Here is a 13,829-nt window from a genome sequence, read left to right on the forward strand (position 1 = left end):
CAAAACACACCGCACAGTCATGTATAGTTACCAAGGGCGCACGGAACCGAGAAACCAAACATCCATAATCAAACTACAATTCAGCAGAGAACCATATATTCCCCGTAATGGGTAAGTTAACATGTAATGTATAGTATAACATGCTACAAAATGGATGCACTATCTCAATGTAAATACCATAATATATAAGGAGTGCTCATTACCTCTAAATAGGATGCAAGACTTCCAGGGTCCGTGCACCCACCCCGAAGCGCGTTTCGGTAACACACCTTCCTCAGGGGGCACCGTAGCATGTTATACTATACATTACATGTTAACTTACCCATTACGGGGAATATATGGTTCTCTGCTGAATTGTAGTTTGATTATGGATGTTTGGTTTCTCGGTTCCGTGCGCCCTTGGTAACTATACATGACTGTGCGGTGTGTTTTGTGCGCCATGCGGCACCATGCCCCTACCTGTTTTCATTTTAATAAATGTTTTCTAATAAAGACTATTTTATATATATATATTGGCATTTGTGAATTTTCGGTCGTTTTTGGGTCTCTGACCCACTCCTCTTTACACATGCAGCTCTGCTCCGTACACTGAATACACACCTGGCTCCGCTCCATACACCTCATACACATGCAGCTCAGCTGCATACACTGAATACACACCTGGCTCCGCTCCGTACACCTCATACACATGCAGCTCAGCTGCATACACTGAATACACACCTGGCTCTGCTCCGTACACCTCATACACATACAGCTCAGCTGCATACACTGAATACACACCTGGCTCCGCTCCGTACACCTCATACACATGCAGCTCAGCTGCATACACTGAATACACACCTGGCTCTGCTCCGTACACCTCATACACATACAGCTCAGCTGCATACACTGAATACACACCTGGCTCCGCTCCGTACACCTCATACACATGCAGGTCTGCTCCATACACCTCATACACATCCGGCTCTGCTCCGTACACCTCATACACACCCGGCTCCGCTCCGTACACCTCATACACACCCGGCTCCGCTCCGTACACCTCATACACACCCGGCTCCGCTCCGTACACCTCATACACATGCAGCTCCGCTCCGTACACCTCATACACATGCAGCTCTGCTCCATACACCTCATACATACCCGGCTCTGCTCCATACACCTCATACATACCCGGCTCTGCTCCATACACCTCATACACACCCGGCTCTGCGCCATACACCTCATACACACATGGCTTCGCTCCATACACCTAGCACACACACTTATCATGGCAACCAGCACAGCAGAGTCCTGCAATCCATGGAGGTCCCGATCATGTGACCTCTGACTCCTCCCCTCCTGTGACCTCATCACAGGTCCTGTTTGCACAGAGCAGCCAAGGTGCAGGGATGACCGGCTGGTGGGTTGTGAGCAGGGGCCCGCTAGTGACTGACTGCAAGTGTCAGTGATTATGGAGAGTCGGCACCAGGTGTTCTGACCGCCGCTCTGCCGCCCCCTGTCTTTCAGTGACGACTGCCGCCTGAAGCAAAGGGCTCAACTTGCCCCATGATAGCGGTGCCCTTGATTTGCTTTCACCAGAAACTTTTAGGGGCTTCATAGCAAAAGGGGTGAATACATATGCACATGCCATTTTTTAGTTATTTCATCCCATACATTTAATTTATGCCTGTATTTTTCTCTCTTCACCATCTTAGACTATTTAGTGCTGATGCATCACACACAAATCAGATTACAAAAAATATTGATCCCAGGTTGTAATGGAACAAAACAGGTAAAAGGCAAAGGGGGTGCATACTTTTGCAATTCACTGCTGTACCTGATCTGGATCCCACAGTCTCTGCTGATACATGCTGCCCGCAGATTAGCGGGTTTTCTTTAACTGAAAGAAAAATGTTAATTTTAGTCATCGTCACAAATGTTTACAACTTTCTGTGAGTCATACGTTTGTTACTACAGCATGGATGATAACTGCACTATTTTCATGCACCATCAGAAAGAATTTTTTTTTTTTTTAAAGGAAACCTTTCGGCAAGAAAAAAATATATACGGTAATTATAATTGGATATTTTGATGCAGCTGCAGGGAAACTTTATGTTCTCCCTACAGCCGCTACACAGTGAGCGCACTGTAATTATGCCCCCATCCCTCGACTGATTACCATCTCTGGAGTACGTGTACGCAGAACCGGCTGTCAATCAATTAGTGGGGCGTGATTACAGCGCTGACTATTCATTTCTCTGGTACCAACCAAATGACTGGAAGCATACATCTGTCGGGAGAACATCATTCCATTTTCTCCCGGCACCCGCACTTCCCATTCGATACATTTTAAAATGGTATTTCCCAGAAGATAAAAGTAAAAAAATAAAGTGCAATGAAAAAACAAAAGTAACCCAATTTAGCTAGTAGGTGCAGAGAATCTGCAACATCAAAACCTCACCAAATACTCTTCACGGGAACTTTAAAGGGCTTGTTCACAAGTCTGCAGTCTGCTATATGACTGCAGACTTGTGAATCCTCAATCCGCACTGTGAGTGTACTTGGTGCCTGCGGCTAGACCAGGAGGTCACGTGAGTGCACGTAGACAAGCGAATGTGTGGAAAACCTGGACAACCCCTTTTAATATTTACATCATTTTGATATTCTTATGCTTGTAAACTATAATACCATTTATTTTGCCTTTTGCTCTGACTATAGGAGACGGTTTTTCGTTTTTTACTGTATATTTTATGCAGCATATCCAATGAGATTTCTGAAATTTCATGCACACGCTGCTGTTTTTTTCTGCTTGTACTTTGAGCCCTTCTGTGTGTTTGACAAGATACAGTATGTCAATTCTTTCAGCGTTTTTACAGCTATTTTCAGCCATTAAAATGAATGGGTGATAAACACATGTAGAAATTTGGACAAAAATCTGCGTATTGTACACTGCATTTTTCTTGCCACCACTCTAATTTTTGTTGCACAAAAAAAAATCTGCTGCAAAACGCAATGTGTGAACATACCCTTACATTCTCTTTTCACGGCCTTGTAATAACGAAGAACTGCTGAAGATGCTTTAGATCAGTGTGTTAGCATCTTAAGAATTTCATTCAGGCTGTTCATAATGCCATTGTATAGATTTCCTGTGGGAAATTAGTTCTGGCTTTGTACCATTATTGATTTCCTTGTGCTTAGGTTGCTATGCTGCACCGAAGATGGCGGAATATGTGATCTTCTTGGTACATGTGTTATGTATGGATGAAGTACCCTGATAGTCACTTTATAATGAAACCTGTGGAAGGTTGACATTCTGGTGGCAAATGACCAGCTCCCGTAACTAGCATTCAATGTAGATATGTGTGGGTTCCTCTTCTCTTGTCATTTGTTTATTATTTAGTGGAAACCCCCTTTAGGTAGAGCTTTATGGCAGATGCAAGGGGGGTCTTGTGTATTTGCCAGTGTTGACCAACTCAGGGCATCCGTCGATTGGAGATAAGTACATACACCACATTATCAGTTGGTATACAAGGCTTGTCCACCTTGCTGACAGAGGCTTCTATTAGATAAAAGTGGAAGTATGACATCGCTACCAAAAGAAAAGGTGACATAATAAAGAAGAAAATTACTTACTTAGAAATAGCTTCTGCCCATGTGGCAGTTCTAAGCTTTACTACTTAGACTTTACAAAACTTGTGAAATCTAACGCAAAGGTTTATATCCAACTAAATGAGATCATGTGATAGTCTTGTCATATCGCACTGCTTAAAAGGGTCTAAAATGAAAAGTTAGCAGGGACCCTGTGGGACTGCAGACTTATGAACCTTCCCAGCTTACGTACTGTGCCGGTGTCTGCCCCAGAAATGGTGGTCAGGTATGCGATACGCATATTCCCGGGCAGAAGTCGTCTAGTGGGGGCTGCCTCACTTAATATAAGTGTATGGAGCAAGGACGTGCCCAATAGATGACCGCGCTCACTAGACTGGGCGCAGCCCAGGGATGAAGTGGTGTGTATTGTGAGGGAAGTGCAGGGCGCTGGCGCGGGAGTCTGGGGTCATAACTGACGTGTATGGGAGGGGGGTAGTATTGTAATGAAGAGAAGAAGCAGGCAGGGATTTCTTCCAAGCACCGCACGCCCTGGAGCCTGGAAGAAATCATTAGCATAAGGAAAGAAAATAACATTTCTCAGCAACAAGACCGTTAATATGAGGCATACAGGTAGGTCTAGTGTAAAATTTCTATTACCTGTATGCTCATAATATCAAATCCTATATTTCCCGGGAGTGACAGATTCCCTTTAACTCATATTTTATTGATTGAAATCTTTGGTGTTTGTGTAGGAGTCTAGTAGTGGGCATACTACGTGACTGACGCTTATCTCTCCACGCACAGCCTTAGGCCTCTTTCACACCTCCGTTTTTACAATCTGCACAGGATCCGTCAAAATGTTGAAAAGAGGGATCCTGTGCAGATTGTAAAAAACGGGTGCACTGGGCCCAAGACTATGTGCACCTGTTGTGTATGCGTCTTCGCAGCGGTTTTCTGCTGCGAAAACGCATACTCAACACAAACCAGGTTAAAAATAATAAAAAATCGCAGTATTCTCACCTACCGGCGTCCTGTGCAGCGATGCTCCCGGCAGCTAGCGTTCCTAGTATTACATTGCGACTTCTCACGAGATTTTGCAATGTATTACTAGGAAGTAACGCAAGCTGCCGGGAGCATCGCTGCGCAGGACGCCGGTAGGTGAGAGTACTGCGCTTTGTTTTTTTATTTATTATTTTTAACATTATATCTTGTTACTATTGATTCTGCATAGGCAGCATCAATAGTAAAAAGAGAAAGAGAGAGAATTTCCCTGATGGGAAATTCTTCCGCGCATGCTCAGTTTGAAAAGACAGGACCCGTCCAGGGCAGCAAGCGGGGAGAAGCCACCAGGCACTGCCTTTCCCACTGGTCTTCAGCTCGGTAGTGTTGTTGTTTTTTTTTTTTTAATTGGCATCTGGACTAGGGCTCTTCCAGGCATCCTGGGTGCCTCTGATGCTTAAAGGGGTTGTCTGATCCAAATTGATAAGTTTGCAATCACTCTGTGGGACGGCAGACTTATTAATCCCCCCTCAGTGCACACAGAGACTTGCTTGTTTCGAACCCGACCAGAGGGCATGCATGAGTTGTACATACTCCCGGCCAGTGAGCGCGGCTTGACTCTCCATACACTTGTATGGAGTGAGACCACGCCCACTAGATGGACTCTGGCCAGGAGTATGTATAACTCATACACGCCCTCAGGTCAAATCCATGTAGCGTGCTCTGGGAGGATTTATAAATCTGCAGTCACAGAGACTTACCAATTAAGACTGACAACCCCTTTAAAGGGAATCAGTCACCAGGTTTTTGCTACCTCATCTGAGAGCAGCATAATGTAGGAAAAGAGCTCCTGATTCCAACAATGTATCACTTAGTTTGCTGCCTTCATCAGTGCTCAGAATGCTGAGCTATGTATAACTATGCCCACTGATTGGCAGATTTATGTGTGCACTGTATATTGACAAAGCTGCTCATCAGTGCAGGGGGTGTGGTTGGACTAGGAGGCACTAGACCACTTGTCCTGTAGTGATAATCTGTGGATAAAACACTGAAACGGCAAAACACAGCCCAGTAAGTGACGCATCGCTGTAATCGGGGTCTCTTCCCTTACTTCATGCTGCTCTCATATTACTGAACAAAACCTGATTCCCTTTATCAGTTGTGCTTGGTATTAAAGATATGTTACATTCATTTGCAGGGGACAAAGCTGCATATACCGTACTACATATATAAGGATGTATTTTGTTCAAAATTGAATTGACTGTATCACAAGGTTTTGTTTATTCTTTCCCCCCAGATAAAAGGGTTGAAAAATGGACTCTGATGCAGTCTCCGTTACCCACCTTGGCCATCAGCACACTTTACCTACTTATTGTGTGGCTGGGTCCCAAGTTCATGAAGAATCGAGAACCTTTCCAGTTGCGATATCCGCTGATTGGCTACAATTTTGGCATGGTTATCTTAAACTTTTTTATATTTAAGGAGGTTGGTATTTCTTGTTGTCATACATGTGCCATCTTTCAGAATATTACGGCTTGTGTCCTATTAGCAGAAGTAGATCTTTCTTTGTTTCTGCTTCTTTCACGCTCTCTTGTACTTTCTTTTTCACACTCTCTTCTTTGCACTCTCCAGTAGAATGGTGTGTAGTTCCACATTACTTATTTTTCTTGTTTCCTTTTCAGCTATTCCTAGGAGCGAAAGCAGCAGGATACAGTTACATTTGTCAGACTGTAGATTATTCAGATGATGTTAATGAAGTCAGAGTAAGTATTTGATCCATGTGCAAGTGTACTAAGTGATACCATATTTTTCAGACTATAAGATGCAATTTTTAACAAAGAAAACTCTTGTTAAAAAGTGTGCTCGTCTTGTAGTCCAGAGGCAGCTAATGGTCAGGAGAATGCTGACACTCATCCTGATCAGAGGCAGCTCTCTCTTTCCTCCTATCTGATATTGATCTTTGTGATCGGTGCAGGGCAGGAGAGGAAGCTATCGTGAATGAATGGAGACTGCACGGGCTGAGCATCTGCAGGACCTTGTGCACAAGTAATTCAAGGAACTTTCAGGCCATGTGACTGATCACTTGACCTGAAAGGTTTTTGAGTTCGTTGCGAGGAAGGTCCTGCCGCTCATGCAGCCTCCGTTCAGGTCCCGTCATGAACTGCACTATGTGGTAATGTATAATATTTGTGAATGTAACAGAGCTGTGCATGTCTATATGCCTATATATTGTAGGGAAAGTGGGACTAGGTATATGATTAAACATAGCTTTTATTTATCATATACACCATATTTTTCGGACTATTAACCACTTAATGACCACCAATACATCTTTTTACTGAGCTGAGATAGAAGACTAGCATCCCCGTACAGGTAACAATCCAGCATCTGTCGGATGTCCACTATTGCTGATAACTTGCTGCATCAGCCACGATCAGTATTGGCACAGTCTGTTTAACCTCTTTAGATGCTGTTGTCAATAGTGACTACATCATATGATTAACAGTGTGGGGGCTTCCTTTCTCCCCAGCTGCACCCTGTGATCTTGATTTTGTGGTCCTGATGTTTGCTATGGCAATTCACAGCCAAATAGCCGCCTTAAGGTCTGCCGGCTGTTGTAACCTGTTTACACATCAGCAACAGTTAGGGTACTGTCACACAGTGGCACTTTGGTCGCTACGACGGTACGATCCGTGACGTTCCAGCGATATCCATACGATATCGCAGTGTCTGACACGCTACTGCGATCATGGACCCCGCTGAGAATCGTACGTCGTAGCAGATCGTTTGAAACTTTGTTTCGCCGCTAGATCTCCCGCTGTCATCGCTGGATCGTTGTGTGTGACAGGGATCCAGCGATGCGTTCGCTTGTAACCAGGGTAAACATCGGGTTACTAAGCGCAGGGCCACGCTTAGTAACCCGATGTTTACCGTGGTTACCAGCGTAAAAGTAAAAAAAAAAAAAAACGTACATACTCGCATTCCGGTGTCCTTCAGGTCCCTTGCCGTCTGCTTCTCGCTCTGACTGACTGCCGGCCGGAAAGTAAGAGCAGATCACAGCGGTGACGTCACCGCTGTGATCTGCTTTCACTTTACGGCGGCACTCACTCAGAGCGGGAAGCAGACGGCAAGGGACCTGAAGGACACCGGAATGTGAGTATGTACGTTTTTTTTTTTTTTTTTTTTTTTTACTTTTACGCTGGTAACCAGGGTAAACATCGGGTTACTAAGCGCGGTCCTGCGCTTAGTAACCCGATGTTTACCCTGGTTACCCGGGACCTCGGCATCGTTGGTCGCTGGAGAGCGGTCTGTGTGACAGCTCTCCAGCGACCACACAACGACTTTCCAACGATTATGGCCAGGTCGTATCGCTGGTCGTGATCGTTGGAAAGTTGCAGAGTGTGACAGTACCCTTGTCGGGGTCGTCACAACAATAACACTCATTCACCAGTCATTCCAAATTAAAGTGTGTGCAGAGCATCTGGTACCGGGTAAGAATGAGTCAGACAAATAGCTGGTTCAATCTCAGTTGATGCCCGTGCGTCCACAAGTGTCAGCAACGATCACAACAACTGCGTTTATTTCCAAATACACAGTACTATATTTTTCTACAAAAAGGAATGCAATAGGCGGGGTTTAAGCAGTATATGTCTAGTATTCAGTCCTTTCTGATTTGTTCTGATGTCTCCAATTGTCGAATCCTCCTTTCTTCACATTCCTGAAGTTTCAATTTCAGAAGAAATGATACTTCTTCCCTCAGAGACGAAAACTAGGGTAAAGGTGAATACTGGCAGCCATTTTAAATACAGTTATATCTGCAAGCATAGGAAAAACTTATTGTTTAACAGTATAAGAGTATAGCAGTACAAAAAGGGTATAAAGATATATATTTTCACCTTGACACCCTTAGGTGGTAACAATGCACTTTTTCATTTCTGTCATGGCACTTTCTGAAAATCACCTGAAGGTTTAATAAACTAGTATCACTTTTGGGGGGGTTCCGATATATAGGACCTCCAAAGTCACTTCAAACTTGATAGGTCCCCATAAAAATAATTAATTTCCTTGAAAAAATGAAATATCGCTGCTAACAAAATATGATACATTTTACAAATGGTGCTGATGTAAAGCAGGCGTGAGGGAAATGTTATATTAATGTTTTTCTGTGGTATGACTATCTGGATTAAAGGGAAAATCATTGAGCCTTTGAAAAACACAAAACATCGACCTAAATTTACCGTTATCATAAATTTTAATGGGCCACGAAAAAACAGTCTCAAAATCACTGGGATTTGTTGAAGTGTTCCGATTGTTTTACCACATAAAGTGACACTTGTCAGATTGGAAAACTTTGGCCAAGTCACTAAGGGGTTACGACGCATGGAGCCATAAGGCGCACCTAGGTTTTAGAGGAGGAAAAAATAATTTGAAGCAAAATATGTGGTCATGACGCACTGGGGGGGGGGGATCTACTGCTGACACTGCTAGGGGGGGTAATGTCCTCCCAAATCTGTATTAATGTGCCCCATCCTGGGCCACTTCCTGGTATATATGTGGCTCATCCTTGTATACAGTGGCTTGCAAAAGTATTCACCCCCATTACCTGTTTTGTTACATTATCACCTATGTTTAAATATTTTTGTATTCTGATTTGCATCTGATGCATCAACAGTAAATAGTACCAAAAATATGTCTAAGGGTATGTTTCCACGGGCACAGACCGACAGTGCTTTGAACGCAGCACATGTCCTCTCTGTCCAAAGCACTGTCAGCTCTTGTACGTGTGGTGATTCTGCATGTGTTCATTGAACCGTGCAGAATCACCGCATCCTACACTTTGGACTGTGATATTTATCTTGCGGAGACTGAGCATCTCTGCAAGATAAATAGACATGCTGCTGTCTGGAAAGACGCGCCGCATGTGCGTATACGCAGGGAAGCCGGAGGCATCCCTGCACTCATAGTGGAGATGGGATTTCATAAAATCCCATCCTCTATGCTATAACATCTGGCCGCTGCGGATGTACATAACATCCAATCCGCAGCGTTTACTGACCGTGAAAACATACCCTTAGTACTGTATATTATTCTCATTAGCCATGTTGTTTACTGTAGGGCATTTAACACCTTAACGACCGCCGATACGCCTTTTAACGGCGGCAGTTAAGGGTACTTAAACCACAGCGCCGTTAATTAACGGCGCTGTGGAAAAAGTGAATAGCGCCCCCCAGAGTTGGATTTTCTCTGGGGTCTCGGTTGCCGGGGGTAGCCGAGACCCCAGAGAACATGATTCGGGGTTTTTTACCGACCCCCGAGTTGTGATCGCCGGTAATTAACCGTTTACCGGCGATTGCAAAATAAAAAACCGCGATCTCTCTTTTAATTTCTCTGTCCTCCGATGTGATCGCACATCAGAGGACAGAGAAATGGGGTCCCCAATAGCCCCCCGATACTCACCTGTCTCCCCCGGTGCTCCTCGTGGCTCCCGATGGGCACCGCTATCTTCTTCCGGCAAAAAAATGGCGGGCAGTGCGCCCGCCGGCCGGCACCCGGAGGATCTTTGGGGTCTCGGCTGCCGGGGGTAGCCGAGACCCCAAAGAACATGATAGGGGTCGGTTCTTACCGACCCCTGTTTTGCGATCGCCAGTAATTAACTGTTTACCGGCGGTCGCAAACAAAAAAAAAAAGCGATCGGTCATTCTCTGTCCTCTGATGTGATTGCACATCAGAGGACAGAGAAATAGGGGGATTCGGGGACCCTGCTATACTTACCGGTGTCCCTGGGTCCTCCTGCGTCCCCTCCTGCCCGCCGGCTTCTTCCTACAGAAAGAAAATGGCGGGCGCATGCGCAGTGTGCCCGCTCTCTGCTGCCATCTGCCGGCCGGCAGGAGAGAAGGGTTGGGGCTAAAATTAGGGTTAGGGTTGGGGCTAAAATTAGGGTTAGGGTTGGGGCTAAAATTAGGGTTAGGGTTGGGGCTAAAATTAGGGTTAGGGTTGGGGCTAAAATTAGGGCTAGGGTTGGGGCTAAATCTAGGGCTAGGGTTAGGCTTCTTTCACACTTGCGTCGGTACGGGGCCGTCGCCATGCGTCAGCCCGGCGTACCGACGCACGTTGTGAAAATTGTGCACAACGTGGGCAGCGGATGCAGTTTTTCAACACATCCGCTGCCCAGTCTATGTCCTGGGGAGGAGGGGGCAGAGTTACGGCCACGCATGAGCGGAAATGGCGGACGCGACATACAAAAAAAAGGTTACATTGAACTTTTTTTTGTGACGACGGTCTGCCAAAACACAACGGATCCAGTGCACAACGGACGCGACGTGTGGCCATCCGTCGGCAATACAAGTCTATGGGCAAAAAAGGCATCCTGCGGGCACATTTGCAGGATCCGTTTTTTGTCAAAAACGACGGATGCCACACGACGCAAGTGTGAAAGTAGCCTTAGGGCTAGGGTTATGGTTGGGGCTAAAGTTAGGGCTAGGGTTAGGGTTAAAGTTAGGGTTAGGGTTGGGGCTAAATTTAGGGTTAGGGTCAGGGCTAAAGTTAGGGCTAGGGTTGGGGCTAAAATTAGGGTTGGGGCTAAAATTAGGGCTAGGGTTGGGGCTAAAGTTAGGGTTAGGGTTGGGGCTAAAGTTAGGGCTAGGGTTGGGGCTAAAGTTAGGGTTGGGGCTAAAATTAGGGCTAGGGTTGGGGCTAAAGTTAGGGTTAGGGTTGGGGCTAAAGTTAGGGCTAGGGTTGGGGCTAAAGTTAGGGCTAGGGTTGAGGCTAAAGTTAGGGCTAGAGTTGGGATTAGGGTTGGTATTAGGGTTAGAGTTGGGATTAGGGTTACGTTTGGGATTAGGGTTAAGGGGTGTATTGGGATTAGGGTTAGGTTTGAGGTTAGGGTTGGGATTAGGGGTGTGTTGGATTTAGGGTTTTGATTAGGGTTATGGTTAGGGTTGAGATTAGGGTTGTTTTGGGGTTAGGGTTGTCATTATCGTTAGGGTTGTGATTAGGATTATGGATCGGGTTGGGATTAGGGTTAGGGGTGTGTTGGGGTTAGGGTTGGAGTTAGAATTGGGGGGTTTCCACTGTTTAGGTACATCAGGGGGTCTCCAGACACGACAGCCAATTTTGCGCTCAAAAAGTCAAATGGTGCTCGCTCCCTTCTGAGCTCTGCCGTGCGCCCAAACAGTGGTTTACCCCCACATATGGGGCATCAGCATACTCTGGATAAATTGGACAACAACATTTGGGGTCCAATTTCTCCTGTTACCTTTGTGAAAATAAAAACTTGGGGGCTAAAAAAATCTTTTTTGTGGGAAAAAAAATATTTTTTATTTTCACGACTGCATTATAAACTTCTGTGAAGCTCTTGGGCATTCAAAGTTCTCACCACACATCTAGAGAAGTTCCTTTGGGGGTCTAGTTTCCAAAATAGGGTCACTTGTGGGGGGTTTCTACTGTTTAGGTACATCAGGGGCTCTCCAAACGCGACATGGCGTCCTATCTCAATTCCAGCCAATTCTACATTGAAAAAGTAAAACGGCACTCCTTCTCTTCCAAGCTCTGCGGTGCGCCCAAACAGTGGTTTGCCGACGTTTATGGGGTATCGACTTACTAACCTTGAGGGGTGCAGTTTTTAGAATGGTGTCACACTTGGTTATTTTCTATCATATAGACCCCTCAAAATGACTTCAAATGTGATGTGGTCCCTAAAAAAAAAAATATGGTGTTGTAAAAATGAGAAATTGCTGGTCAACTTTTAACCCTTATAACTCCCTAACAAAAAAAAATGTTGTTTCCAAAATTGTGCTGATGTAAAGTAGACATGTGGGAAATGTTATTTATTAACTATTTTTCGTGACATATCTCTGTGATTTAAGGACATAAAAATACAAATTTTGAAAATTGCAAAATTTTAAAAATTTTCGCCATATTTCCGTTTTTGCTGGACGTGTCGTTTGGGGGGAGCGGCAATAGATCAGGTGTCACAGTGCGTGATGAATGGCGCCAGAGAGGCAACGGGAGATTAGGGAGGTTAATAAGTGGCTCAAGAATTGGTGTAGGAAGGAGGGGTTTGGGTTCCTGCAGAACTGGGCCGACTTCTCAGTTGGCTACAGGCTCTACGCTAGGGACGGGCTGCACCTCAATGGGGAAGGGGCAGCTGTGCTGGGGGAGAAAATGGTTAGAAGGTTGGAGGAGTGTTTAAACTAGGGATTGGGGGGGAGGGTATTCATTTTATAGGAGGGGAAGATAGTGCAGATAGAGACCTGGGCACAAATAAGGAAGTTGGGGGTGGCGGTGGCATGGGGGGTGGGGTTAGAACAGTTAGTAATTTAAGAAAGAATAGAGGTACAGAGAGGAACATCAAGTGCATGTATACTAATGCCAGAAGCCTCGCCAACAAAATGGATGAATTAGAACTAATGTTGTTGGAGCATAATTATGACATGGTGGGGATATCTGAGACGTGGCTGGATGAGAGCCATGACTGGGCTGTTAACTTGCAGGGCTATAGCCTGTTCAGAAATGACCGTACAGATAAGCGAGGGGGAGGGGTGTGTCTATATGTAAAATCTTCCTTAAAACCCATCCTGCGTGATAATATAGGTGAATTTAATGAAAATGTAGAGTCCCTGTGGGTGGAGATAAAGGGAGGGGGAAAAAATAATAAATTACTGATAGGGATTTGTTATAAATCTCCAAAAATAATGGAAGCAATGGAGAATATCCTCGTAAAGCAAATAGATGAAGCTGCGACTCAAGGAGAAGTCATTATTATGGGGGACTTCAACTACCCTGAAATAGATTGGGGAACAGAAACCTGCAGTTCCAGCAAAGGTAATCGGTTTTTGACAACTATGAGAGACAATTACCTTTCACAACTGGTTCAGGACCCAACAAGGAGGGGGGCACTGCTAGACCTAATATTAACCAACAGGCCAGACCGCATATCAAATATAAGGGTTGGGGGTCACTTGGGGAATAGTGATCACAAAATAATAAGTCTTCATGTAACCTTTAATAAGATGGGTAGTAGGGGGGTGACAAGGACACTAAACTTCAGGAGGGCAAATTTCCAACGGATGAGAGAGGATCTTGGTGCAATTAACTGGGACGATATCCTGAGACACAAAAATACACAAAGAAAATGGGAGACGTTTATTAGCATCCTGGATAGGACCTGTGCACAGTATATACCGTATGGGAATAAACATACTAGAAATAGGAGGAAACCAACATGGCTAAATAGAGCTGTAAGGGGCGCAATAAGGGACAAA

At 45.0% G+C, this 13,829-nt stretch overlaps 1 protein-coding gene across 1 annotated transcript in view; it reads left to right on the forward strand.

The window, feature by feature from the left end:
- ELOVL4 (ELOVL fatty acid elongase 4) overlaps positions 1-13,829 on the forward strand; it is a 42,555-nt gene that overhangs the window by 7,800 nt on the left and 20,926 nt on the right. The window contains exons 2-3 of the mRNA XM_077289833.1: positions 5,864-6,051; positions 6,249-6,329. Coding sequence (XP_077145948.1) covers positions 5,864-6,051; positions 6,249-6,329 — 269 coding nt within the window. The remainder of the gene's footprint in view (positions 1-5,863; positions 6,052-6,248; positions 6,330-13,829) is intronic.

Source organism: Ranitomeya variabilis, chromosome 2 (genome assembly GCF_051348905.1).
Source record: "Ranitomeya variabilis isolate aRanVar5 chromosome 2, aRanVar5.hap1, whole genome shotgun sequence".
Classification (NCBI taxonomy): Eukaryota; Metazoa; Chordata; class Amphibia; order Anura; family Dendrobatidae; genus Ranitomeya; species Ranitomeya variabilis.